Here is a 26246-nt window from a genome sequence, read left to right as displayed (position 1 = left end):
TTATGACCGGACCAAAAATTTGATACCCTATTTATGACCTGATAGTGTCTAGTCAACTTCAGTTCAAAACTCCCCTGGAGCCCAGCACGTGACTGGAGCGCGTGACAAGCCGTTGCGGCATGTACACAGTTGCCGTAAATATCATAATATAAAAGTAGTTTCTTCTAAAAAAAAAAAACGAATTCAAGACTAGAGTGCAAAAATCGATACCCTATTTATTACCAAATGGCGGTAAAATGGCTAAAATCAGTACCCTATTTATGACCAAAGCGGCTGAAAAACCATACCCTCTGGCACTGCACATACCTATATAGCCCATATAATGGAGTACCCCCCCCCCCCCCCTTGGGAGATCGACATGCTTACACACATACTGTTTCAAAGTGGGAATGAAGCCAGGACTAAAACTTCTCCCCCAAGCCTTATGAGAAGCTCAAACTACAGTAACTGTTTTTTCGTCGGAAGAAGCATTGTTGGTTCTTTTTTATCTACTTAAATTCTTTGTTCAACCTGCACTAGCTTCCGGTTACCCACAGAATAGAATTCAAGATAGCAATGTTAGTTCACAAATGTATCTATGGCATCGCACCACAGTATCTTTTAGACTTGATAAAAATCAATGAGAGCTCGCGGTACCAGTTGAGATCACACCAGGGCGTACTTCTAATGGATAATACCTATAGAACAAAAAAGACACTAGGGGATAGGGCGTTTGAAAATGTCGCGCCTAAAGTATGGAACCGACTCCCTTTAAAAATCAGACAATGCCAATCATTGAATACTTTTAAAGCTTTACTAAAGACACATATTTTTAAATTAGCTTTTCATTAGTTCTCTTATTAACTCATATAATTTTTAATTTTATTGTTTTTCCTGAGATCGTAAATTATTATAATTGTTGTTATTATTTAGATTAGCCATTCATTACTTTATATTAGGATTTTGTAAAGCGCATTCGATCATATCTTTATAGCATGTTAGACTGCGCAATTAATATAAGAAATAAACATTATTATTATAATTATTATTATTATTTGTTTGCTAAATAATGTCATTTTCATGTCATAAACATCAAGAGGATAGTTGAAATGGAAAATTGAGTAAAACTATATATTAAGTCATCAGGTGACACACTAGGTTCCTCAACAACAATTTGGCCTCCCCTTTCTGTACCCATCCTGTTGCGTTGCAGTGCAACGCACCCTACAGTGGCCACCCAACAAACTTTTTTTACAAGGTAGCCATAAACTACAAAAGAGCACGTTTTCAATTAAAATTGGTTGTTGCGTCACTTGCCTGTTGGACTTTACAAGGAGGCATGACCGTTAATGAATTAAAATTGGTTGTTGCGTCACTTGCCTGTTGGACTTTACAAGGAGGCATGACCGTTAATGAATTAAAATTCATTGTTGTGTCACTTGCCTGTTGGACTTTACAAGGAGGCATTACTGTTAATGAATTAAAATTCGTTGTTGCGTCACTTGCCTGTTGGACTTTACAAGGAGGCATGACCATTAATGAAATTTGCATATCCCGATTGGCTAACTTGTAAAAAAAAGTTTGTTGGGTGGCCACAGTAAGGTGTGTCGCACTGTAGTATTAATTCACAATAAGGTTCAGGCTGTGCACGGTTTGGCTCTCATGAGCCATGAATGAAATATTCATAATTCCTGCTGAGGGATGCCCCTAGAACACCAAAAAGACTTACACCTGTTGCGTATTTACAGCCACGTTTTCACTCTTAAAATCCTGGCTCCACCCAACAAAACTGTATAATGGATGAACAGGAATATTAAGAGGAAAAAAAGTCCTTACCAACTTTAAGGTGTGTAACTCCTTCACCCACTGAAAACACCACCCCACTTGATTCATGGCCCAGAACCATGGGTGCCTTGACGATAAAGTCGCCAATTCTTCCCCTCTTCCAGTAATGGACATCTGATCCACAGATTCCAACCGCATGCATGCAAATTTGAACCTCTACGATTGGGCAACAATAGAAAAGTCAAAAGAGGTTCAAGACTGTCACGAAAACATAGATGACGGTCATAGATTGACTCAGTTGACCGAACACTCCGAGGATACACTCAAGGATAAATTTCCTTCAATGCCTGGCTTAGTAAAGGCTATTTTATTCTAGAGAAAGGCTTTTATTCTACGCATACTTCAAAGACAGTTTGAATCTCATTAAATCATTTGCCTGTAAGATTTCTAACTGTCGACTGTGTGCCACATAACTGTTAAAAAACTCTGCAGAAACTTTAAAAAGACGACTTTAAAGCAAGTATTCCACAGTCCCAAAAGGCAGTCAAACATTTGTACGACATTTGGTTTATTCAAACTGGAAAGAAAATCGACGGAGTTTATACCTACCGCCCTTGCCAGGTTGCGGGATAGGGCGTTCTTCCTACAAACCGAAAAACACAAAAAATTTGTTCCATCGTACAAAATCCTGAAAGTAAATGAACCTCAGAGAAGCGTAAAACTTTATCTCACCAAGACAAGATCGTCCACTTTTCGGAGGACAGCGGAGAGATTACTTTTCGACGCCATAGCGAGAAGGGTGCAAAGTTGAGAGGGGAAGTCTTGCTGTTGCTTGTATTTCTGGCAGCCTGGGTACTAAAGTTCGAACCGCGTGACACAGAATCACGCGCGTAACCGGAAGTGATGCATGTGAGAGGTCAACATGAAATAACAGGGTGGGAATATAGGATAGATTGTTTATCCAAACCATTGATATATTTTAGAAAAAGAAGAACATCTGTTTCCTTTGATTGCATTTTATTCATTTGATTCTTGAAGTACCTGTTCAAAGCAGCCCAGTTTGTGATAAATGATTATCAGAAATTTTAATAGGTATGTTTGGTCCTAATAGTAACCAAAATTGAGTGTAGGTTTTTGCCATTAATAAAGGTGTAAAGCTGGAGAAAAATTTCAGTGACTAGATCTCGAGTCACCATCATTGCCAAGATTTTAACATATTTTAAGTGCACACCGCTTTTGAATTTGTTTATTACTGTCAAAAATTTAATAGTCTGATAGATTTGACACTAAATATACGAAGTTGTTGTCGTGTTCATCCTGAGTAAACCTATGAGGTCATTCGCAACACCACAATCTCCCTTGCAAAATACGAGGGCCTCTTCATCTAATCTTGCACAACTCTTCAGTGCTGCACCTTCTAGGCTGGATTACCAGCCCCTGTTTAGGAAGATGAGCTCATGGGGAGGAAAGACGGACCCGAAGAAGGGGCGGAAATCAAGCCTAAACATCCATGCAGCATGGCTTCCTTGGCTGGTCATTTTTGAGGTGCAAATAGTTGGCACCAAGTTGTGGCCTTAAGGCACCTTCTTCAAGCGTTACTATCAAAATGCAATAAACCAAGGTCACTTTGCCGGCAGCAGTTAAGTGAGAGGGCAGGTGAATTAGTTTACAGATTAACAGTCAGAAGACATCAGTCATGTTATAATGAGAAGGGTAATGGAGAGTGGAGACATCGCAAAACAAGTTTTACCACTGCACAAACAAAAAAAATTATATTCATGAGGTTCTATTTCGATAATAACAGACTAAGATTTTATCTACACCCCCACCAAAAAAGAGTTCTGACTGGTAAAACTTTCTCCTAGCTGTGTGAGAGTTTGATTTACTGCTCTTCAGAGCAATCATTCATATTTTCGTTATCAGTTTCATCCTCTGTTTCCTCATCTTCAGCATCCATCTCAAAAAGTCGGACATGTCTCCGTGACGATGACAACACACAGGACACTTTTCGAGTTCCACTGACAGCCAAATGCTTTGCTCTCAATCCAGTCAGTTTCCGGTAATGGGTGATTCTCGGACCTACATTGATGGCCGGAGGATCTGAGAGTGAATTGATGCAGATTTCTTTGACTGGGGTGACGTCACAAAAGTCCTTCTCTTCAAGCCATTGGAAACGAATTTGAGCCAGTATTGAAAGGCTGTCCTCTTCATCATCACTGTCATCTAACTTCTGTTGCTGAAGCAAAACTGACAAAAACTCTGCATCATAGAACTTTACATCAGAGAAAGAGTATTTCACTGGTTCAATGTCAGATGACAGATTGTCAACACAAATTCTTGTGAAAAATAACTGACGCTGATTTGTCTTGAAAGAGGTAACACAGAGCTTGTCATCATCAAGAAAAGCCACAATTGGATGTGCAGGAGTTCCTACTGAGGCTTGAGTGACACAAAGAGAGGATGTGTTGCTACTGTTAATCTCACAGAGTGGGAAGTAATTCCAGCAAGAGATTGATTTGCTGACTGTGTTCATTGGTTCTGCAAAGGCTTTCTGAACATGTTTATGCAGTTGTGTTGACAAACTAATCAGTGAGTCAGTTGAGTTGTTGGGTATTAGCAGTGGACTGGAGTTAAGTGTTGGGTGACCATCAACAAACCGTGTCCAGTCATTGTTTCCAAATGGAGGTTTCACGGCAAGAGGTTTAGGATCAAAATACTGTCCAACCCTCTCCAAGGTAAACTTTCCTTGACTGTTGACGGCAAGCTGGTCTTGAATGAAATTTGACACAAGTATAACTTCTCGTTGACTCCTCTGTTTCACAAAGTCTGGGATTTCAGCATCAGAGAGGCTCAGAATGATGTAATACAACCACTGAAAGAATGCTTTGAAACTCTTGAGGCTTGTTTCAATGACATGGACAAGCTCTTGCGTTTTTAACATAATAGAGCCAAGGCTGGTGACAACTGTTTGGATATCATACTCTGAAAGTCCCAAAATGCCAAAATGCTCATTCCACCTTGACATGCCGTGAATTTCTGTCACATGGTACAGAAGAGATTGTGTGACACAGTGTAAGTGCTTCAAAGCAAGATTTTGTATACTTGTGTATGAATTCTCAATGCTGTTTCCTAGTTTCTTAAGGCCTTTTTCTGTAAGATCATGAATCAGGAAGGACTGCAATTCGGGGCTTGTGACACCTCGAGTAAGCAAGGTTAGAAATTCACTGCTCACACTTGATCCTGCTGTTAGTCGCTGTGCTGCAAATTCCGTTAACTTAGTACCCATCTCAAGAAGAATGTCTTCCCAAGCATCTGACATGGATTGCAACGTGCTATAAAAATATTCCATCAAACAGGAGACTTCCCCCACTTTCTTAGCAACAACTACAAGCTCACGGCACCTCGAGGAAAGGAGACCTGTGTCATATAGCATTAAAAACACCGGTTGTTTGTCTGATCTGTGGTCATTTGCCTTGACAACCACTGAGAGCACCTTTAAATCATGTGACACGGTAGCACTGATAACTTGATATTCACAATGTTGTCGCTTCTGAAAGGCATCTGAAGTATTTACTAACGCACACTTGAAAATGCCATAAAGAAACAAGTGAACAGCTCCGCTGCTATCACCAACAACCAACACGCTCAACTGTTCGGGCAAGGACTTGAGCTTTTTGGGGTCATCTGATTCCTCCTGTGAGGCTTCCTTTGAAAACAAGGCTCCAGTAGATTTGGGTAGGTGTGAAAGAGAAGGAAGGTAGAGGTTTGACTTTTCAACGAAAATGTGCATATCCTTCAGAAGCGTTTCATCGCCCATGTTGTTCTTTTGTTCTTCTATCCAATTCAAGGATGTAGGCGCCGTCTCAATTTGAGTTTTATGAACGCATTCAGCGTTTTCGATGTCGAAGAGTTTGATTGCACCATCGCTGAATGCAACGGCTAAAATCTTGCCGTCAGGTCTCCAAGAAACAGTCAGGGCCCGCCCGGCTTCTGAGGCAGAAATCGACCACACTCGTTTCCAAGACAGCCTCTGCAACCACACTTCTCCCTCGACAGTCACAAGAGCGAGTAAATCCATCTTCGGAGACCATTCTTGATAAAGTATCTCCGCAGAACAGGGCTTGTCTTCGAGCTGCCGAAACGATCCGCATGATCCCGCCATTTTGGAATACGGTATTCGAATATTTGAGACCGCTGACACGGTCATCCTCTTTGTTGTGACCAAGTCCGATGATTCACGACAATTGTACGAAACCACTATTGTGTTTTATGATTGGGTAATCATAATCGGAAAAACTTCGGAACGCTGCTCGACGACTTCTCGTGCCGCCATCTTGAACTGGGATCGAGGTTTCGCGCGAACGAGTTCGGCCATCAAGGCGTTCTTAGGAACGAACGCTGTAACCTTGGAAAAATCTAAATGGTATAATTTGTCTGGCAATGTGGTTATTGCGGTGTCTACTTCATAATGATATAAGAATGTAGCTCAGGTTTCTTTGTCAACAATGGACCCTCCTAGGCCGCCGAAATCGCGCAAAGGAGAAAAGGCTTCCAACCGTCCGTTCTATGCGACAGACGGCCCGACAAGCGCAAACATTGTTGCGGAAGCCCGGTCTTCTCTCCGTTCTTTAGACACCAAGAGGCCTTTTACACCAGTCGAATCTAACAGAACTCTATTTGGAGGAACCTCGTCGAGGCCGTACGAGGGAAGACCACCATCTGCGTTCAGGTATAAACTAGCTGGGCGCTTGTAGACAGCAGTAATACTATCAGCTCACTTGCTACGACTGTTTGGTGTTGAGTGCAAAATATTTGTGAAATGTCAGTTGTTAGTTTATTTGATTACTGCTGCGTTTATTGTCAACATTGTAACGTCACTGGAACAAGCAGCTCTCACTTGTACAAGGCAGATGCCCTTAATTGCTCACATTTGACCTCATAACCTCATGTTTAATCACTGTGTACTTCTCCAATATTCAAATTTTGCTAAGAGGATTCTAAAAATTACGCACTTCACGTGCAGGTGTTTATCAAGATGTCAACCTGCTACAGTTTATCTCCAGACTTAGGCACATTTGTCTCCCTCGGAACGTACTCTTGAAGAAAAAATTGGGCGAAGGGGGAATAGTGATGTTAATGTTTTTTTTCCCCCGAAAAATTGAAGACCCAGACTTTACTTTAATAATTAACGCCTTAAAAACTTTGTAGTGTAAATGCTTCCAATTCTAACACTTTTTTTTTCAACTATCTACGCAGTTGATAATGTCATTATTTATATTTTTAGAACTACATGTTTTGGAGAAAGCGATTGCTGATTATATGGTTACAGCATATTGGTCGTAACTTTTAAAATAGATAACGTTTTCTTCAGCTGTTATAGTACATTGAAAGCATTATTGTAAAAAGATAAAAAATAAAATGCAGCTAATTTCTTTAAGGCGTTGTTACACTAGGCAATTTTTCTCGCAACGTGCCTCCCAATTTTAATTTTGACACAAGTTGCACGAATCATTGTCTAGTGCAGTATGCCCTGAAATGAGCATGTCTCTCAATTTTTTTGTTGCTGCAACAGTTGCAAAAAGTAGGAGTTGGTTCTTCTTTGTGCAATGATGATTGCAACAAAAATATTAAGAGACAAGTTCATTTCAGGGCATTTTGTGGAACACTAGGTAACGATTCATGCAACTTGTGTTGTGATGGTGCAGTGTAATGGGGTATCAATATTAATAGCCTCCTGCACAGATGATTTTGGGGAGGAGTGCTTGACGAGCTCAAAGAGTGTTTACAATATTAAGGGTGTGGTCTGAAATAGAGTAGGGAAGATCACATATTGTTGTCAGAAATAATGTAAGGATTTCAAGAAGCATGCAACACACACTGACACACCCAAATTGGTGGCCAACTGAGTCAACCAAGGACTGGTTGTACGTGGAGGTAGGTTATTAATACATCAGTTTCTCATTTACAGCTTAGGTAGCTACCAGTCTGAAGGAGAATCATCTCGTCCACCATCAGGAAGGAGGCTGACCCCTATAGAGAATGCTCCGTACATTCCACTTGGTGACTCTGTTCTTCCATCTCCACCATCTGGTGTGGTAGGTTCTTCACCGTTCTTTTTTGTAATAATCTTGATGCCCAGACTGTCAGCAGCCTGGGTTTTGGCAAGATGCATATGGGGTAAGATTTCAAAGGAGTGGCAGTGTTCAAAGATCCTAGGACTCGGATCTGGCATCATTAGACTTGGAGTAGGATTTATTTTTAGGACCAGGCTGTGTACTTTTCTGGCACGAGGGGTGGAAGTTTTAATTTGTAGTTTTGGGTAAGGGATCCGAATTTTTCTCAAAAATACAGGTCTGGATAAGCAGAGTACTCTTGAAAACATAACAACTGGCTATGAAACCAGCCACAATTGATAATATTAAAGAAAAAAAACTTTTTGTTGACAATCTATTAAACGTTGTCGTTGTTGATTCCTCAGCCCTCTGGAAAAGGCAGAAGGCCTATACGGAGCTCTCTACCAGGTCCTCCCGAGGAGTTAAGTGCTGACAAACTCAACCAGAAACTGCGTAATGCTGTTATCGGTCAGCAAGATAAAGAACCTCAACATGAACTCTGTCCCTCTCCACCAAAAAAGGGATCTCCATCAAGAACGTCCCCAGCTTTGGCTGACCCCTTTCGTCGTAACTCTGCTGAGGCTTTTCCAATACCCCCTGCTGTGCCAAGGGATGTTGTTGGAACAAGGAGAGTTAGAAGTGGGCCTAAGGAACGCAGCCCACCAGTTGTCAATTCCCTCACTCGTGTCAAGAGTGGTCCTCTTGAGCGTGGAGATGCCACTGTGCTCTCTGGGGATCAAACTAATGAACAAACATCTCCAGTTATGGAAAGACGCAAAAAAGGAAGTGAGAGAGGTGGCAGTGGAGATAAACGTAAGAAGAAATCTCAACCAGAGGACGACAAACCAAAGGACGAGCTTGTTATTTATTACGACGAGCATGTGAAACCTTTATTGAGTCAAATGGAGGAGAGATTTGCTGAGAGGAACGTGAAGGAGCTTTGTCATGATTGTTTAAAACTGTGGAATGCACTGGAAAAGAAAGGTCTTATTGGAAAGGCCAGCGGAAGCTTTTCAGCACGAAGAAGAGGAGAGATTTTAAGGACGGTTTTTAAGTTTTTGGATATCACTGAACCAAGGTTACTGCTAAGGCTTGGCAAGTTGATTCTTTCTGTAAGTACATCCATTCACTGAGTAGTAATGTTACTTCTTATTGGAAGGAAGTTAATTGTATCTTTGGTAAAACCTCCAAAATAAGAACAAAGGAACCTGTTAATAATTATCCTTTGCAAGTGAAAACAAAGGCAATGAAGTGGCATTTGTCATAATGGAAATAAAGTCTGCTTCATTGACATAATTTTTACAGAACTACTGTGAACCTGTAGCCAAGCATTGGAGGAAAAAAATAGTGAGCTGCATTTTCTGGAGTGAATTGTAGGTAATATGCCAAAATTGAGGGAATTCTGCATAGACCCAAATGTCAGTTTCTGTACGATCATAATTTTTAAAAGGCATATTACATGTACTTATTGATAAAATTTTTCCGGAAGTTCTCTTTGTTATTATTAGAATTTGTAAATATCCCGTAATTCAGCTTATGGCTGCAATGGTGTTTATAATAAAGTATCTATCTATCTATCTATCTATCTATCTATCTATCTATCTATCTATCTATCTATCTATCTATCTATCTATCTATCTATCTATCTATCTATCTATCTATCTATCTATCTATCTATCTATCTATCTATCTATCTATCTATCTATCTATCTATCTATCTATCTATCTATCTATCTATCTATCTATCTATCTATCTATCTATCTATCTATCTATCTATCTATCTATCTATCTATCTATCTATCTATCTATCTATCTATCTATCTATCTATCTATCTATCTATCTCAATGGAAATGGAACGAGATTTAACTTCATTTACTTTTTTAATTGCAGATGAAAGTAACGGGTAATAATTTAACCAACATATGTATGGTTGTGTACAGAGTAGCTAAAACAGAGAAAAATGATCAGCTGTTCCATGAAGAGGACATGCTAAGTAAGTCATTGTTCACAATCTCTTTTTGTTATTGTCAAGAGTTTCTTGGTTATTGAACAGTCTTGACAATTCACTTTCAGTCCAGTTGAGTAACATTTAATTATTTGTTTGATTCTCTCTTAAGACTTGACTTTTAATAAAAAAAAATATGAATAAAAACAATCACTTTATTTAAGTGTTAATGAACGCTTTCCAAAGTGTTGGTTTTTAGGAGATGATTTTAAACCAGAGTACCCGGAGAAAAACCTCTCAGAGCAAGGATGAGAAACAACAACAAACTCAACCTACATATGACGCTGAGTCCGGGAATCGAACCTGGGCCACATTGTTTGTAGCCGAGTGCTCTCACCACTGCGCCATCCCTGCTCTCCCAAATTTAACCTTTTGCCATTCAATTAATGAGCTTCCAAATGTAAAGTGGAGACAGTTTATCTGAAGTGAAGCCCATCTGCCAGTATTTTACCAGTAATGGTTGCTTTCAATGTTTATTTTTTTCCCTTTTTTTTTTCTTTGTTTCAGGACACCTTGTAGACACTATCAAGAGCTGTGAGATAGGCAGCCATCATGATGCCCTGGTATACACAGCAGGAGCCATCAAGCATCTTTCAAGTAACAATCCCACTACTCAAAAGGAGTTGGTTTCTCTTGAGGGGATAGAGAGTTTAGGACAAATTCTTGTTGCCGTCAGTAAAGATGTAAGTTTGTGATAACGGACGTCTTAAACACAAACAATGATGTTGCCCTTAATATTGGGAATTGCAGAGTGGTTGTATGACATTCATTGCTGTGTTACTGGTGCCACACTTTATAGAACAAACAGCTGCCTAAATGCACATACCAGATGAGAGATTTATGACAGATGGTGAATTTTAGTGCAAGAATGTGGTTAGAAAGAAATTGTAAACAAGTTTTTAAAGAACAACAAAAATATAAATTACACCTCTTTTAAAGGAACAAAAATGTTGTTACAATAAAAAAGGATAATAATTGGAATTAACTTACCACAATTACTGGTAACTTGAGATTCATTTTTCTGTGAAAAATTTCCTAGAAAATAGGCTCACAGAAACAAACTACACAACTCTCTTGTGAACTGAAATGGATCTGCTATAATAATTATTTATTGGTTAAGCTGTTGTGGTCTCCCTGTCTACATGCCAGTTATTATTTTTCTGTTTTCCTGTGCGTAGGCGAAACAAAATAAAATCAAATTTAAATTGGGTAAGGGAATGTACTGGCAAGGCTTGCATAGAACCCACCGAGCAGATGAACCCACCAGATAAGGGGCCTCAGCAAATACAGTCAGGGGACCTCATGCCTCTACTGCAAAGAAGGGCATATCCTGGGTGGGGTAATGTTCTGGGACCAAGTTCAGCCTGCCAGTCCAGTAGAGAAGGAAATAATAATTACCCCCCTCCCTGATGGGGATCCAGCACAGGGCTGAAGGGGTGCCGCTAACGTAGACCCAATAAAGAATTGCCTGTTGGGTGACTCTGCAGTATCGGAGAGTTACGGCTTGCCAACATAACTTCAATTTTGTGCTAAAATCTCATTACATTTGACATTTAACATGACGTGTATTTAGTCAGTTGTCTTTACGTAGAGCCTGACACCAACAAAAGTAATTGAAGCAAGTAGTGCCGGATCTTTGATGTAATGCTATCCACCTGCAGAGTTTATAATGTGCTGAAACCCTAACTGCACAAAAATGCAAGATTTGAAACTAACTTTTTCTACATCTGTGTTAGGTGCTGATGTCCATGAAAGGAAATTCACAGTTTACAAGTTTGCTTGTTCAGGCAAGTGATTTTTTTTTTGTAGTAGGCGATGGTGTTAATAAAATTAGGTTGAGTGATTGATTAGATTGCAAATAATGAAAAGTAAATTATTAATTTGATGTTCAGAGGTCACCATAAGCCTGTTATTATTTAATTACATTTATTTATGTCAAACTTAGTGTAGAGAGGACCCACAGCAAAGTGTCAATGACTGCTAGCTTTTAATCACATCAATCTGAGTAAATCCAATTTTTAGTTGTCAACATTCTGAAGTATGTTCAATAACGGTCATTCAGTTTGGGGGCAAGATATTAGCTCTGTTATGCCCTGGGGACTCCATACAAATCCTTCTAATTTTGTCTCAGTTCTTAATGTTTGGAACTGAGACAAAATTAGAAGGATTGGTATGGAGTCATCACGGCATAACAGAGCTAATATCTCCCTCCCAAATTGCAATAAGATGCTGATTTTTGGCAAGTAGACATTTTTCATCATGCCCTCTCCGAATATACTAGCAAATGCCATAATTTCAAAAATTCAAATATTTGTGACGTCACACTTTAGAACTCTATTTATCCTTTCAGTTATTTACCTTACTCCATCTTGCAGGTGACTGGAGGTCTTCGGAATCTTGCTGATGTCACGGGTGCCAAGGAGATCTTTCTCAGTACTGGGGTTATTAGAAACCTGGCCATTGTTCTAGGGCCATATTCATCTGATAATGATGTAGTGTGGAATGTGTGCAGAGCTTTAAGGTGAGATCATACATGTGGGAGTTATTAATTTGCAGGGCTGAGTTGCTCGAAGCATGGTTAGTGCCAACCATTGGTTAAGAGGTATTAAAACCTAAAGGTTGTCATGGCATTTAACCCGGGTTAGTGCTGACCATGCTTCGAGCAACTGGGCCAAGGTTGTGTTTCTGCATAACAGGATTGACATTGTGTCGATAATGTTGCCCTAGTGCTCAATGCTTCGAGATGGCGTTTCCTAAAATGACTGTATGATTTCACCGTCTTGTTATTTAACCCAGCCCCCAAACAAAGCAAATTTAGAATTTAATTATTTTTTGTCGCCCAGATGTCTCATCATTGTGTCTGCATGCTCTCTTACTAACACTAAATGAGTATAAGTTCTAAATAATTTTGTGTTCTAACGTCATGGGATTCAACAAAGTCATTGCAACCATTTTTTGGCCACAGCAAGCTGACATTGTACACAGAATCATGCATTGAATTGTCAGAGTCCTGCACTTGGCTTCAATCTCTACGGAAAATCTTATCAGACTATGAAAAGAAACAAGTAAGGAGATCTTCTTTGTTGATCTTTGTGTAAAATTAATATCCTTTTAGACAATAAGATTTCTTTTTAACAAGCTGTAATTATTAATTTTCAATAATTGAGGAGCTGTACATGCAGATTGGTCTCATTCTAACAGGCATGCAAAGGGTTTTATCGTTAAGTCTCCACATGTTGTCTCAGGGTCCAAAAGGGGGCAGAGGTCTTTGGAGCCTTGGATTCCCAAAATTATTTCTCCTGTGGAGCTCAGAGCCTGGAGCCTGAGGCCATTTTGAGCCTAGCCAAGAGCCTTATGTTTCTGGATCCCTATAACCCTGGAACCCTGTTAAAACCCCTTTAAAACCTTGTTGTCAGAACTAAATAGGCCGGTTCCGATTTGCTGTGAACCTCATTATGAAAGCGAGGCTAAGTGCAAAAGCTTTTCATATGAAAATTAGTTTTGTTTGCATATGAATGAAAACTAATTTTCATAATAAAAACTTTGCACTTAGCCTCGCTTTGATAATGAGGTTCACAGCAACTCCGAACTGGCCTATTGTAGTTAGTTTCTTTACTACAAAAAAGACAGTGGAAAACTGTGTAGCTATAGAGAACTTCAGTCTCTTTCTCAGAAGTCATGAAGAAAAAAGTACTTATTAAAAGTTTAGTGTATGACTGATTTAAAAAAATGTGTTAGGCAATGGTAGTAAACTGGGGATGTCCTAACATTTTTTTTGAGGGGGGGGTGGGGATTGGGAGGGCAGAGGAGAGAGAAGAGGTCAAAAATAAATACATACATGTACATTGTTGCTACAAAGTACATAATTTAAAGCAGCCTTCAGTACAACTAAGAAAGCTTTGAACACTGGAATTATTTGAACTGTATTTTTAAATTGTTGGGAAAGAAAACCATTGCTCACATATGAGCTGGATAATCTGCAAGCCGTGATGGTGGTAGTTTATGGTGTTGTTGGTTTTTTTTTTTCTTTTTTTTTTTTTCGGGTTGATCTAGCATCAGATTGGTCATAGAACAGCAGACATTCCAAAAATCATTCTTAGTGTTTGCGGCTTTCTTAGTCACACCTTAAAATTAAAAAGGCCCCATTTTTAAGTTTGATTCTTTATGTTTGTTTAATATATCAGTATTCATGTTGAACATTTTGCTTGATTGTCCAACAGGAGTTGGTTGTTCGTGTCTGCTTCATTCTGGGCAATTTAACATCCAAGAGTGAGAAAGTAAGAGAGGCCATTTTCTCTGATGAGTCCTTCATGGAAGTGTTAGTGTCTGTGATGCAGACATACTTTAACTTGGAGATGGAGGTTTGTAGCGTTCTTGTAGATGATTCAACATTTAACAAATTGACGGCAGTTTTCTATGGTCTGTACTCTTATAGACCATAAAATGACGTCAAAAAATGTTCAAAACTCAAGTGGAACCACGAGCCGCAGGCGAGTGGTTTCACTGCCAAGTTTGGGACATTTTATGGCATCATTTTATGGTCTATAAGAGTATAGACCATAGAAAACTGCCGTCAATTGTTTTTTACTATAACATGGAAAAATTACGAGCGGAATTAGCTATTTTTTTTCGTTGAGAAAGCGCATGCGTTACATCTGACATCATTTTTATTATCTGTACTCTTATAGACAATAGCTAAGAGCCAATCAGCGCACGGAAATTTGGACAGTTATTGTAAAATAACTTATAGCTCAAACATTATACATTAGCTTATAGCTTGTTAAGTTTTCCAGAGAATTCTGGTATTCTTTCAATAATCATACTGGGGATTGTGCCCCAATATGAGAGAATAGATTTTTCTTGTTGAAAATAACTAAAAACACATTTTGACCAGTATGCAGTTGGATAAGACTGGAAGAAACTATCGCCAGCACTGTGTTGAGCTATAAATGATAATGTTCATTGCGTGTAAATGATTGAAGGTTTTGAAGAATGGACCTACAGCTGAGGAAAAGCAACTTAATGGAGAAAATGAAGGACCTAACAGGAATGAAGAAGTTCTCATCAAGGTAGCTGTCACTTTGTTCTTTGTTCTTCATTTTTCTTTTGTTTTGAGTAGTACTGTCATTTTTTTGGTAAAAGTAATAGGGTTCACGAAAGAGTGGGGTTTGCAAGGGAGGGAGACAAGCGTACACTGTATCTCCCTCCCTTGTGCATAGTGCTCTTTCTGGCGCCCTTTATTTTTCATATGCCTGATATTTCGTGTAGCAGGTTAGGTAACAGTTCTCAGAAGAAATGGAGTTCAATCTTTGAATTGCAGGCTATCAGAGTTATTGCCAACCTTTCCATCAATGAAGAAGCTGGAGCTGGTATTGCTGCCAATGAACCATTTGTTGATCTCTTGATCCAGATTCTTGGTAAGCTGACATTTTTAAGTTAAAAAATCATGACCTTTTTTTTAAGAGCACTTCAAGTCAAGGATGACTTCACACCAATATAGTGTGGAGGTGGCTGAGAAACCAAAATAATTTTGGCATCCAATTATTGGATGCGGAAGCACAGCAGGGTTTTAAAACACATTGTTATACTCTGGCACAACTGGAGACACTTCTTCTAAAAAAAAAAAAAAAAAAACAGTTACTGGTGGCAATTAAAAATTTTTCTTCAAAAATAGTCTGTTCTCACCTATTTACCATTTTGATTAACTTTTTTATGTGATTCTTATTTATTTTAAAATACTTAACCCATTGACTCCTACACCGGCCAAAACCGGCCGTCCCTCGCGCATGCTCCGCGCATGAAACTCGATACGTTCTCCCTCCCCTCCTGGAGTTCTTTTCGTCCTGAAAAGGTCACAATAGCTAGTAGAATGATAAACCAATCAAAATCTGTCTTTTGCGCATATTTTAAGGCATTTTAGGGGGTAGGGGAAAGGATCCTTTTGAACCTACCGCATGGAGCTGAGCAAAATTACAAAATGGTGCCGCGTGTGAATCGGTCCTGAAGTTTCAAGAGATGTTTTTTTCATCTTTTAAAGCAAGTACATCTTTTTTAAGCTCACAATGGAAAGAAATAACCGTGAACAATAATCTACCGTCAAAAAAGAGAACTTGGAGGCGTTAAAAAACGGCGAAAAGCCGTTTCGCGTTGTGATCTCTTATATTTCCACGCCGCTACCGAAGTAAGTCTTATGCCAAACAGAGTTTATAAGACCAGGACAATGGTGACAACACGGTAAATGATGTTTTCCGATGTGGATTTGCTTTTTACAAATAGTTTAAGTGATGATTTGAACCAGAATTCTGTAACTTCTGTAATTTTCATCGCAAACGTGCCCGAATTTACTGCGAGTGATCGCTTTGTACAAACACGGAGCGTCTTCAAATTTTACATGCGTGTTTGCACGCACGCAAAAAAACTGAAAGTTTTTTGCCTCTAATAGCAAATATATTGTTTATTTCAATAAAAAGTTTTGTTGGAAAAGCTTTTTGTTGATTTTTGAGTCTTTGTCAATTCATATATTCGTTTGAGAAGAAACAGATGCGTAATCAAGGGCAATTTGCATAAGCGGGTTGAAATTTGATATGCCAAAGGTTTTCATCAACATGCCGTGAATTTTAGCAATTTTTGCGTTCAAGTGTGTTTTTTGGCAAATGATTAATCGGTAACCATATTATTTTACGTCGGAAAACATTTGTTTAATCATTCCAGTTTAATATGCAGTTAATTTTGGAAGCCAAGAATATTTATTTATCTAGTGCGCAGTTTATCTCGTAAAGCCGCTCCAGAAAAAAGGTAATGTATGCGAAAACCATGGCAACACGACAGGAGTCAAAGGGTTAAAAAACTTTAAAATAAGTTTTCAAATCTTCTGTTTATTACTTTCAATGTTCCATGCAGATTTATCCAAACATTCAGTTACATGAACTGAAAACAATATCCCCTGTTTGATTGTTGTCTTTAATCTCTTTACCTGCCTGCCTCACAGCCTTTTGATAAGGAGAAAATGGATCTTGATCCTCCCTGAAATGTTTACTGGATTGTTTTAGATCTTAAAGATGCGGCCAACAGTGAAGAGCTTGTCCTAAACACAGTGGCAACACTCAATAACCTGTCATTCTACAATGATGCTGGCAGTGTTGTACAACAGAGACAAGTAGAGATCACAGAGAGTAAGTCAATGGCAGCATGAGGCAATCAACTACAGTGGAACCCTGTTAATACAGTCACTAATGGGTAAAAAAAAATTGGCCGTATTAACAGCGTGGCCGTATTACCGGGACAGGGTCAAATTTCATGACTTAGGGGCCGTAATGACAAATATATCGTGTTCACACTTTTAACAAACAAACGAACAGCTGTTCTCTTTATTAAACAGTTGGCATGTCACATGTGTTTTCGTTTACTAAATTTAGTGTGAGTGGCCGTATTAAAGGGGTGAAATTATAAAGGATTCTACTGTTTGGGATTATAAAATGTGGCCGTTGGCCGTACTACAAGTAACTGCATTAACAAGGGTTTTTTTATAGGAAAATGTATGGCCGTTTTGCCAGGCCAAAAAAACGTGGCCGTAATAACGAGGTGACCATATTACCGAGGTGGCCATAAGGCAGGGTTCCACTGTACATTGTATCTAATCAGATCACCCTCTCCCTGGGAATTTTCAGCAATCTTTCATGTGTGGAGTATGGTCAGGTGTAATTCTAGAAAACATCCATATATCCCTTGTACACAGGAGCACCCTACCCCTCTGAAAAAAACATTTTAGTCTCATACTTTCCTTTCAAATTCTTGGCGTTTGATGGGCCCCTACCTCCAGAGCTTGGAATTTTCAATCCATTGGTTGGTTGTTGTTGTTGTTGTTGTTGTTTTTTTTCTTGGGGGGGGGGGGGGTGGTGGGGGGATATAGACATTTTCTGGAACTTTACATTGATATAGTGTTGAACTGGGCAAATTGGAAGTCAAGGAGTACTCTTACCAGTAGGTGCTTAGTCAAATTGCTGGCTAGCTCTGTTGGTCCCGTTCTTCAAAAATTATTGAAACCCATGTTTTTGTTATGTAAACATCATCCAGACTTGAACAGAATTTCAGAAGGCTGAAAATAACTTGGTTTAGTCTGCAGAGACATGAATAAAAATAATTTATTATGACCAGATTGAAAACACTGTTTATGTCCAGGAAAAGGATGGAATCTCATGCAAGCTGCAATAACATCCCTTTAGTAAATAGGTGAAGTTCGTTTGAACCAGTGAGGGTTCTGTTACATCTTTGAAATCCCAGAATCCTTAGTTCACTTAGTATCTTCTGGATGCATGGTGCATACTAAACAAAATTTGTTTCTATACTGTAAAAAAATGAGAACATATAAATATAAATGTAAGAAGAGTTTTATAAAAAAGTAGAATCCTACATGTAAGTGGTTAAAATTTATTTTTAATACAGTGTACTTATATTATTAATGCATTTTGCTTGATGATGTTTTGCCAGTGCTTATATCATTGCTAATGCCAGAGAATATGGACGCAATGGTGGAAGCCAGTCGTGTTTTTGGAAACTTCTCAAGATCCAGGGAGGTCAGAGCAGTGCTTGCTGAACATAAAGGTAATTTATTTAAAAGTCATTACATAGCATCCATTCTTTTTCATTGTCAGGGCAGTTTTGCTGGACAAACAGTTACAACTAGGGTGTTTTCCAAGGAACAGTTGCCCTTTCATGCTAACTTAGCTGCAATAGTTTGATGTTAGATTATGGACACACAACAAATAATTCAGTCAGGCAAATCTGAGTCAGTTTATACAGTATTTTATTGAGGGCGGGGGTGGGGGGGGGGGGAGTAGTTCATGGCTAAGACTTAGTATTTCTTTTTGCCTCTTTCATCACATTTGCATTGGGAACATCATTTGCAGAATACCTTCCTTGTTGCAATGTAATTCCTTCTATTGTTTCTTTATATATTAAGCTCTTGTTACTTGTACATTACTACTAAGTGCAGTAATACCAAATTTTATAAGTTAGAGTAAAAAGTCTGCCTTCCTACTGATCTTGCACTAACTCAAATTAACAGCCGTTTCCCCTGTTTTATAATTATTATTATTACCTCACCTCTATTCCTCAGATGTTTTTTTGTGTGCTTAGGAAGAAAACTATGTGGACGAAAGTATGAATGGGATTGTTCAATAATCGGAATGAAACAACTGAGAAATAGAGAAACCACAAGACAAAACTTTCCTCTATTGTCGTCACAGCCCTTCCATCCCCAGTCTCCTATCTTGCGCAGTATTGTATCCAACCAGAAGTGAAATTTGACATGTTTAATATATTCCTCAAATGCAGGGATGAAAAATTGATGAGGAATTTTTTTTTTTGATTATCATATAAGAACAACATTAACATTTGATCAAGCAAATAAAAAAATTATGTCATACATGTATACACTTTAAGTCATCTTACAAAATTCAATTTCTTGTCAGAATGCTGTAATATAATAACTCTTTGTTGGTCATTTCTGTTTAGTTGACGAGATAATGATTGCGTTATTGGATGCTGGTGAGAGAGAAACTGTTTTTACGGCATGTGGTGTACTCATCAACCTCATGATAGATGAACAGATCAAACCAAAGTTAAAAGAGGAAGATGGAATTAAAAAGTGAGTACTAATAATTTAAGAAAACACCTAGTATGTTCTTCCATGTCGAGGCAGCAAATTTGCAGCCGAGACATTTTGGGTGGAGGTGTGCTTCTGAATTAAGCCTTGAAGCTTGAAATAATGTTAGCCTCATGTTTACACCAAATGACTTGATTTCTATTTTTAACCTAAATGTTAAAATCTGAAACGTTTTTAGTCTTAGTTCTACCTGGTAATTTTGTAGTTATACCGTAGTCATGTTAGAGAAGATTGTGAGATGCATTTTCACATTGACAACAATAATAATAATAATAATAGTAATAATAATAATAATAATAATAATAATAATAGTAATAATAATAATAACTACTTATATAGCGCTTATCCAGATCTGTTCTAAGTGCTTTACAAAGTTTTAAAAAATCATATCTGTTTAAAATAATTCGAAAAAAAGATGAGTGTTAAGTTTACGTTTAAAAAGATTTAAATTGTCACAAGAACGGATGTCAATAGGTAGTTTGTTCCAGAGTTCTGGGGCCGATCTGGAGCCATACGACTTTAGATTATAGTTGACATGACACAGGCGAAATGCGTACGTCGACCGGAGCGTTCTTGAAGTTGAATAGCAGGGTATCAGGTCTTGTATGTAGATGGGGGACTGTTGGTGAAGAGCTTTGTGGAAGAGCAGAATTATTTTGAATTTAATTCACTCGGAAACTGGAAGCCAGTGGAGGTCGAATAAAATAGGGGTTATGTGGTCATACTTGCAAGAGCCTGTGATCAGTCGAGCCGCGGCATTCTGTACTGACTGAAGCTTTTTAATAACATATTTCGGAACATTGTATAAAAGAGAGTTACAGTGATCCAGCTTGGAGGTTATAAAAGCGTGGACTAGAGTCTCAGTGGTTTTAATGGATAGCAATTTTCTTATACGGGAGATGTTTCAAAGACGATAGAAGGCAGATTTACAAACAGAGGGAGAAAAGTAGCAACAAGGTTTCCATGTCTTCATGGCATCATGATCATTGACAGTGATGTCATAAATTTTCTTTCGTTAGTCATTTTCCCTTCACTCTTTCCTTTTTAGACTGGTGGATGTGTTGCGTGACTTTGGCAAGCATGATTGGCAGTTATCAAGTATGGTTTGTCAAATCCTTTGGAACTATAGGTAGGTCATTTGAACATCACCATAAAGTTTAATAATGATGAAGTAGGTAACTTGTTCTGTGTTATGTTTTAATAATCTTTCATGTTTAGCTGCTAACTCATTGGATATATCAACTCTCTCCAGCCTAAAATTGTTCGTTAGAGAAATTAACAGTATTTTTTAATGCTTTTTCAGGCTTTGTAAATTAGTAAAGGCTGTAAATAGCCATGTTGTTATTGAATCATTAATTTTGTAAAGTTACTTCACAAAATTAAAATGTTGTCCTGCAAATTAATGTTCTTTTACACTGTACCTAGTAAATTTATTTAAATGTTTATATATTTACTTATTTATTTATTTATTTATTTGTAAGCAATATTTATACAGGCAGGTCTATTTTACATGTAGCTTATGCTGGTTTAAATGATGGCCTGTATAAAGTTATCTAATTGTACAATCTGACAGATGGTCCTCCAAAAATTACACACCTCACAAAATTTCAATCAAACTTTTACGGTCTTGTACTCATGAAGTTTTTTTTCCATCTCAAAGTCTTGATTTCTTTTACAAGGCTTAGGAAGTCTCAGGCTTGTAGAAACATTGCTAGACCTGTAGTGTCATTGTTTAAAAAGTCTCTAAAGTTGCCCCTAAAACTTATTTTTCTCATGAGAGAACATTGGCAATATTGTACAGCTTATTTGACTCTTTCTCTCTTGGGTTTTAGTGACAAGATAACCAGCTCCTCAGAGACATTTGGTGAGCAAGAGGCTTTAGAGTTGATGGATATTCTCACACAATACCTGGGTATGATGATTTTTTTTAATTTTAAAATTTATGAGTATGACAAGATTAGATTCGAAGACCCAACAGCTTTCAAAAACAACAAAAATGGTTTGAGCCTGTGTCATTTCTCATCCTCTTACAAGTTAAAATTTTGTTCCAATTTGTTCAACTTGTACAATGTGGCCAAACTATCCAGTAACAGAACAGGTGGGAATAGCATTCAAGATTAGACATAAAATGAAAAGTTTACCATCATGTGCTAACAATCTCCTCAAAACCTTGAATAATTAAATTTGGTCATTTCACATTGCTGTTTGGCAGAGGACAGTAAAGAAATGTACCAAAATTTATAACACATGTGCAGGGCTATTTTTTTTTTCGTTAAATCCTATTGTTTTGTGATGTTCTCATTGCCGTCACCATAGTAGCTGCTTAAACTCCCTTTAAATTAGTTTGTCATGCGCCTTTGATCATAAGTACATGCTAATTTGCACAATACAAGTAATAATATTTTTTGTAATAATATTATGCTCATCCCTTCACCTGCACTTTTCCAGGAAACACTGATTTAGCTACAGTTTATCCTGTATAAGATGTTAGTACAGTTTTGCAACAAAGGACTCTAAACAACTGGAAAGATCTTCACGTTATCATGATCAAGGAGCTGAGGGAGCTTTTAAATTAGCTGCACTATACTGCCCCTTTCGCTCTGTCCCTTACATTTTTATTATTTATTTTGTTTTACTTTACTTCACTTGCACCCACCAGTTTTGCATTATTTTTATGTGTGTACCAATAGCTACAAGCACAAATGTAGTGATGGGCTTACTCCCTTTGAAGATTCCACTTATTCAGGTTATTGAAGTATTTTAATTATTGCTTTCATTTTCAGATGAGGACATAGCCCTTGATCCCAGTGAATTAGAAGCTGCAGAGTCAAATATCCCAGAAGTGCTGCGAGACATGTGGGAGGGTCAGTTTGTACCTGTTGGTGAACATCTGCTCCAGAGAGTCAAGTTGCACCACACAGACCTTGTACCATTAGAGATACCCAGCTAGCAACGGCATTAACTCCTTGAACCTTGCATGAGATGGATTGGTTTGGATACATGTGTATGCTTCCCTGTTGGTAGACATTGTTATCTATCTGGTTTTAGTATAAATCTAATAGCGTTCTATCATGAATACTGTCCTCTTGTTGGCTACTCTACTCACTATTCTGTCCTAGATAGTGAGTAGCACGTGGCCTGACCTATTTATATTGTTATTCAATAAAATGTGAACTTGTCTTGTCAAGTTTTGAACGACTAGTAGATTTATACTATTATAAAAACAAAATTTTAGATTATTTCGCCCGAATCAACTATCGCGCAATAGAAATTTTGAGCTCATAATCTAATAATTAACTGTAGCTATATATCGATCATCATCCAAGACCACCCAATTTCAAACTCCCCAAAGATTACTGGTAGCATAGGTTACTGCTAAACCCTTTAAGTCAGCTAACAGTGATCAGTCAGTATCCAATTTATCCTTATAATATCATGCTTATTCAACCCCTGAGGTCATGAGAATTAAGGATATGATCACTCAAGGTGAATTTTCTTGATATTTTGATAACTTCTCCCCAGTACTTTTATAAGAAAAGTATGGGGACAAGTTAGGAGAATTTGTTCTTTGACATTAGGGATAAACATGTTAATGCAGCTTGACATTGGTGTGAAACGTTTACAGCTCAGCATGGTTGACATAAAAATAAGTTGAAAAAAGTTTAAATTGTATAGTGCAGGAAAACAATAGCTTACAAAACAACAACAGGAACTAGCGAAGTTTTAATACCAGGGTAAACCCTTACATTCTTTTTATTTATTATTTAAAATAAAGTGATCAATCATCTTTTTGGATAGGATTATGTCCAAACTTGAAAGTTGGAATGGCTCAGCTCAGGTGTCACTCTAGAAAGGATTATTTCACCCTTAGAGAGCCAGGTTCTTTGCACTTCATAATAAATTCATTTTAACAACAGCTTATTTTAGCGGCCAACCAACTGTGATGTGATGCTACATCAGTGGGGGGGGGGGGGGGGTGGAAACAAATATTTGGTTTTATAAACAGTCAGTATAAAGGTAATTGGCCACCATAAAGAGATTTGAGGGCTGACGTTTCAAGCGTTAGCCCTTCGTCTTTTTATTTGCTCTGACAAAGGGTTAACACTGAAACGTCAGCTCTCAAATCTCTTTATGGTGGCCAAATTGCCTTTATCAACTCTGTTGTTAAAACTGAATCTTCAAAACTAAAATAAGCATGAAATGAATGGCCATACTGTACTCCATTGACACTACTAGCGATTAGTGCAAGTTTTCATGCCAGAATGAGAACTTGGCCCCATAATTATAGCTTCCCAGTCTCACCTCAATAGCCTATAATTATACAGCTTGTGCTGGTACAAGATTTTAAGGACGGTGCCTACTAATAAAGAAGTATTTTTTGTGGCTTGTGACTATGAGGGGAAAGCAGATCTTAGCAAGGGCTATTGAAACACCTGCTTTCTCTGCATAGTTTTAAAGCGTGCAAAAATATCCGTGTATTAGTTGGCACCACCTTTAGGAAACCCAAGTATCTCGAGATGCACAGAATGTATGCGCAGTAACAATAGTAGGGACTGTCCTTAATGAAACTTAACGCTGTTAGTCCCGATAGTGATCAACATGAAGTTTCTCCTTACGTCATCAGTATTTAATGAAGCATAGATGTCATGAGAATATGGGAAATGATCTCCAAAGAAAAGTCGTTGTTTAAACAAATTCTCCCTTATATTTTCATAAAAATATGTGGAGAACAGTTAGGAGAGTATGTATGTTGATATCAATAATATTGGGGTTTAAAGGGTTAACTATGTAGATGAGTACCGAGCCATAACAGGGAACTGGAATGAACTTGTATGTGCAAACACCATTTAGTTGGTTTGGGAAAAGTGATGTGACCTGGCATCATTTGGGCCAAAAATGTCCACTTTTGTTGAAGGAAAAACAGTATTTCCAGTACTTTGACCTCACTGCAGTTAATATATAGAAAAGAAAAATATAGATGTTGTGGTTCAATTTTTATTTTTCTTTGTTTTATACTCATTATCATTAAAGCCTTTAGTCTTAAAGTAATAAACCTACTAGATAGCTTAACCATATACAAAACAAAGGAAAATATAAATTGAACCAAGGATAAAATAGAAGCACATCGTTATTAGTTAATTTCTGTTTTTCCATGTCGAAAGGTTGTAAAAAGTATAAAGGTGCAGAATGTGTATTAACTAATTGGTGTGTTTTGTACATATAAGCTTTAAATATTCATTTTTATTTATTATCTTTGGAAGAGTGTGGAAAGAAAAGAATTTTAAATAAAATAAAAAACTCTGCCACCTTAGCTTCAATGTGTCTATATTTTAGATAGTTGATGGATGTTTTAAAATATAACAAACTTGCCTACACATCCAAATATGATGTGAGTAGAATCTGCACAACAAATCTTGATTGATGTTACCAACATGTGATGACCTTATTAATTTTGAGCGATATATTAATAAGTGTGTACTTATTAAATTTTCTTTATTTTCATGTACAAATTGAAGGGTTTTACGCAAGACAGATGTATGTTTTAATTTACGTCAAAAACTCAAACTGCTGAAAACAAGCATTTTTAGCAATTTTAAAAATTTTTCATCTAGAAGGAAAGTGCTTGCATTCCCCTGTACTATCCTATCTTGGGTACTCCACAAGAACAGTCGCATCAAGTCTCCTTAGGCCACATGCCCTATAGTATTTTTTATAGTATTTTATTAAATTATGCAGTATAATCCCAAGTGTTTTACAGCTTGTAACAGTATTGAAGGGCAAGATGTTCTTGGTTCACAACAGGATGTTTTAACGCTTGAGCTAATGCCTCGTAACTTCCTTGTGAGCCACACTTCTGTTTCCATCGCAGAAGCATTTGATAGCACTGTTCAAATATTTCTGTATTGTCTGCCATGAGTTCGTCAAGCTCTGGGTCATGGAAGCCTAAGACCTTTGCCAGCAACTCCCAACTGGACATAATATGAGCACTAATATTCAGCAAATCTTCTGTTGAAGGAGTTCCTGGCTTTATCTGCACACTCATGGCATGGTATTCAGGGCTAGAAGGAAGAAATTCATTGTTATAATAGTGCACTTATTTTCCACTAGTCCAGTGGCACTACAAGCAATATTGCAAAATTGTTGGCAGAGACACTATCGTGGGGTGTTCCTGAGGTATGGGGTGAACACCTCTGTAAGATGGATACCTCTTTAAAACTGACAACTATTGTTGGTCTTATGATCCCTCTGGGACCTGGGGAGGGGGGCAAGGTGTACTCCTCAGAATTTTGATGGGGGTATGTTATCCAGCACTTTACACTCTGATAATATTTGGGGCCAAAAATTTTAATCTTTCAATGTTTTTGGACCCAACCTCAAAAATCCATACGCATCCCCAGACACGACCTGTAAAGTCCATAATTATTTTCAGACCTGGCCTCTAAAATCCATACCTGTCTTCAGACTTTAGACCAAATGGTTCAAATCTTTACCAAATTTTTGGTCCAAAATTGCTTAAAACCATACCCCTTGAGGGAAGGCACACCTGTGTAGCTTATATAGGGTAGTTTCCCCTTCTCAGACTCAGACATCCATAGCATTCCAGTAAGACACAAACCCCAACCAGCTGCTTATATCAAAATTATGGTTTGTGGTTTATTTGTCATCATCAAAAGACTTATTAAATTATTACAAGCTTA

At 37.9% G+C, this 26246-nt stretch overlaps 3 protein-coding genes across 3 annotated transcripts in view; 1 reads left to right on the top strand and 2 right to left on the bottom strand.

Moving 5' to 3' along the window:
* LOC146453856 (sorbitol dehydrogenase-like) overlaps positions 1-2615 on the bottom strand; it is a 7237-nt gene extending 4622 nt beyond the window's left edge. The window contains exons 1-3 of the mRNA XM_085096115.1: positions 2497-2615; positions 2374-2407; positions 1816-1980 (exon numbers count right to left, since the gene is read on the bottom strand). Coding sequence (XP_084952241.1) covers positions 1816-1980; positions 2374-2407; positions 2497-2553 — 256 coding nt within the window. The 5' untranslated portion in view covers positions 2554-2615. The remainder of the gene's footprint in view (positions 1-1815; positions 1981-2373; positions 2408-2496) is intronic.
* Positions 2616-2764: 149 nt separating this feature from the next.
* LOC146453855 (anaphase-promoting complex subunit 4-like) lies at positions 2765-6084 on the bottom strand. Its single transcript, XM_085096172.1, has one exon. The coding sequence runs from the start codon at positions 5969-5971 to the stop codon at positions 3647-3649; it is 2325 nt and encodes a 774-aa protein (XP_084952298.1). The 5' UTR covers positions 5972-6084; the 3' UTR covers positions 2765-3646.
* A 41-nt stretch (positions 6085-6125) lies between these two features.
* On the top strand, positions 6126-24859 carry LOC146453854 (armadillo repeat-containing protein 2-like). Its single transcript, XM_085096166.1, has 17 exons — positions 6126-6493; positions 7733-7859; positions 8243-8989; positions 9770-9872; positions 10392-10567; positions 11621-11671; positions 12260-12405; positions 12850-12949; positions 14105-14245; positions 14867-14953; positions 15205-15301; positions 16934-17056; positions 18372-18485; positions 19398-19530; positions 20597-20677; positions 21381-21460; positions 22332-24859. The coding sequence occupies exons 1-17, from the start codon at positions 6270-6272 to the stop codon at positions 22496-22498; spliced, it is 2697 nt and encodes an 898-aa protein (XP_084952292.1). The 5' UTR covers positions 6126-6269; the 3' UTR covers positions 22499-24859.
* The last annotated feature ends 1387 nt before the right edge of the window (positions 24860-26246 follow it).

The sequence above is a fragment of the Pavona decussata genome, unplaced genomic scaffold, assembly GCF_977016875.1.
Source record: "Pavona decussata unplaced genomic scaffold, jaPavDecu1.1 SCAFFOLD_322, whole genome shotgun sequence".
Lineage (NCBI taxonomy): Eukaryota > Metazoa > Cnidaria > Anthozoa > Scleractinia > Agariciidae > Pavona > Pavona decussata.
The sequence above is the reverse complement of the archived record's forward strand: the minus strand, read 5'-3'. Positions and strand labels throughout refer to the sequence as shown.

What these genes read in the sequence shown, in the direction of transcription:
- LOC146453855 (XM_085096172.1), bottom strand. Translation starts at nt 5,971, where the DNA reads ATGACCGTGTCAGCGGTCTCAAATATTCGAATACCGTATTCCAAAATG.
- LOC146453854 (XM_085096166.1), top strand. Translation starts at nt 6,270, where the DNA reads ATGGACCCTCCTAGGCCGCCGAAATCGCGCAAAGGAGAAAAGGCTTCC. An exon ending in ATGAAGAAGTTCTCATCAAG is followed by an intron (nt 14,954 to 15,204) that starts GTAGCTGTCACT and finishes TTTGAATTGCAG; the next exon opens with GCTATCAGAGTTATTGCCAA. An exon ending in GAGGAAGATGGAATTAAAAA is followed by an intron (nt 19,531 to 20,596) that starts GTGAGTACTAAT and finishes TTTCCTTTTTAG; the next exon opens with ACTGGTGGATGTGTTGCGTG.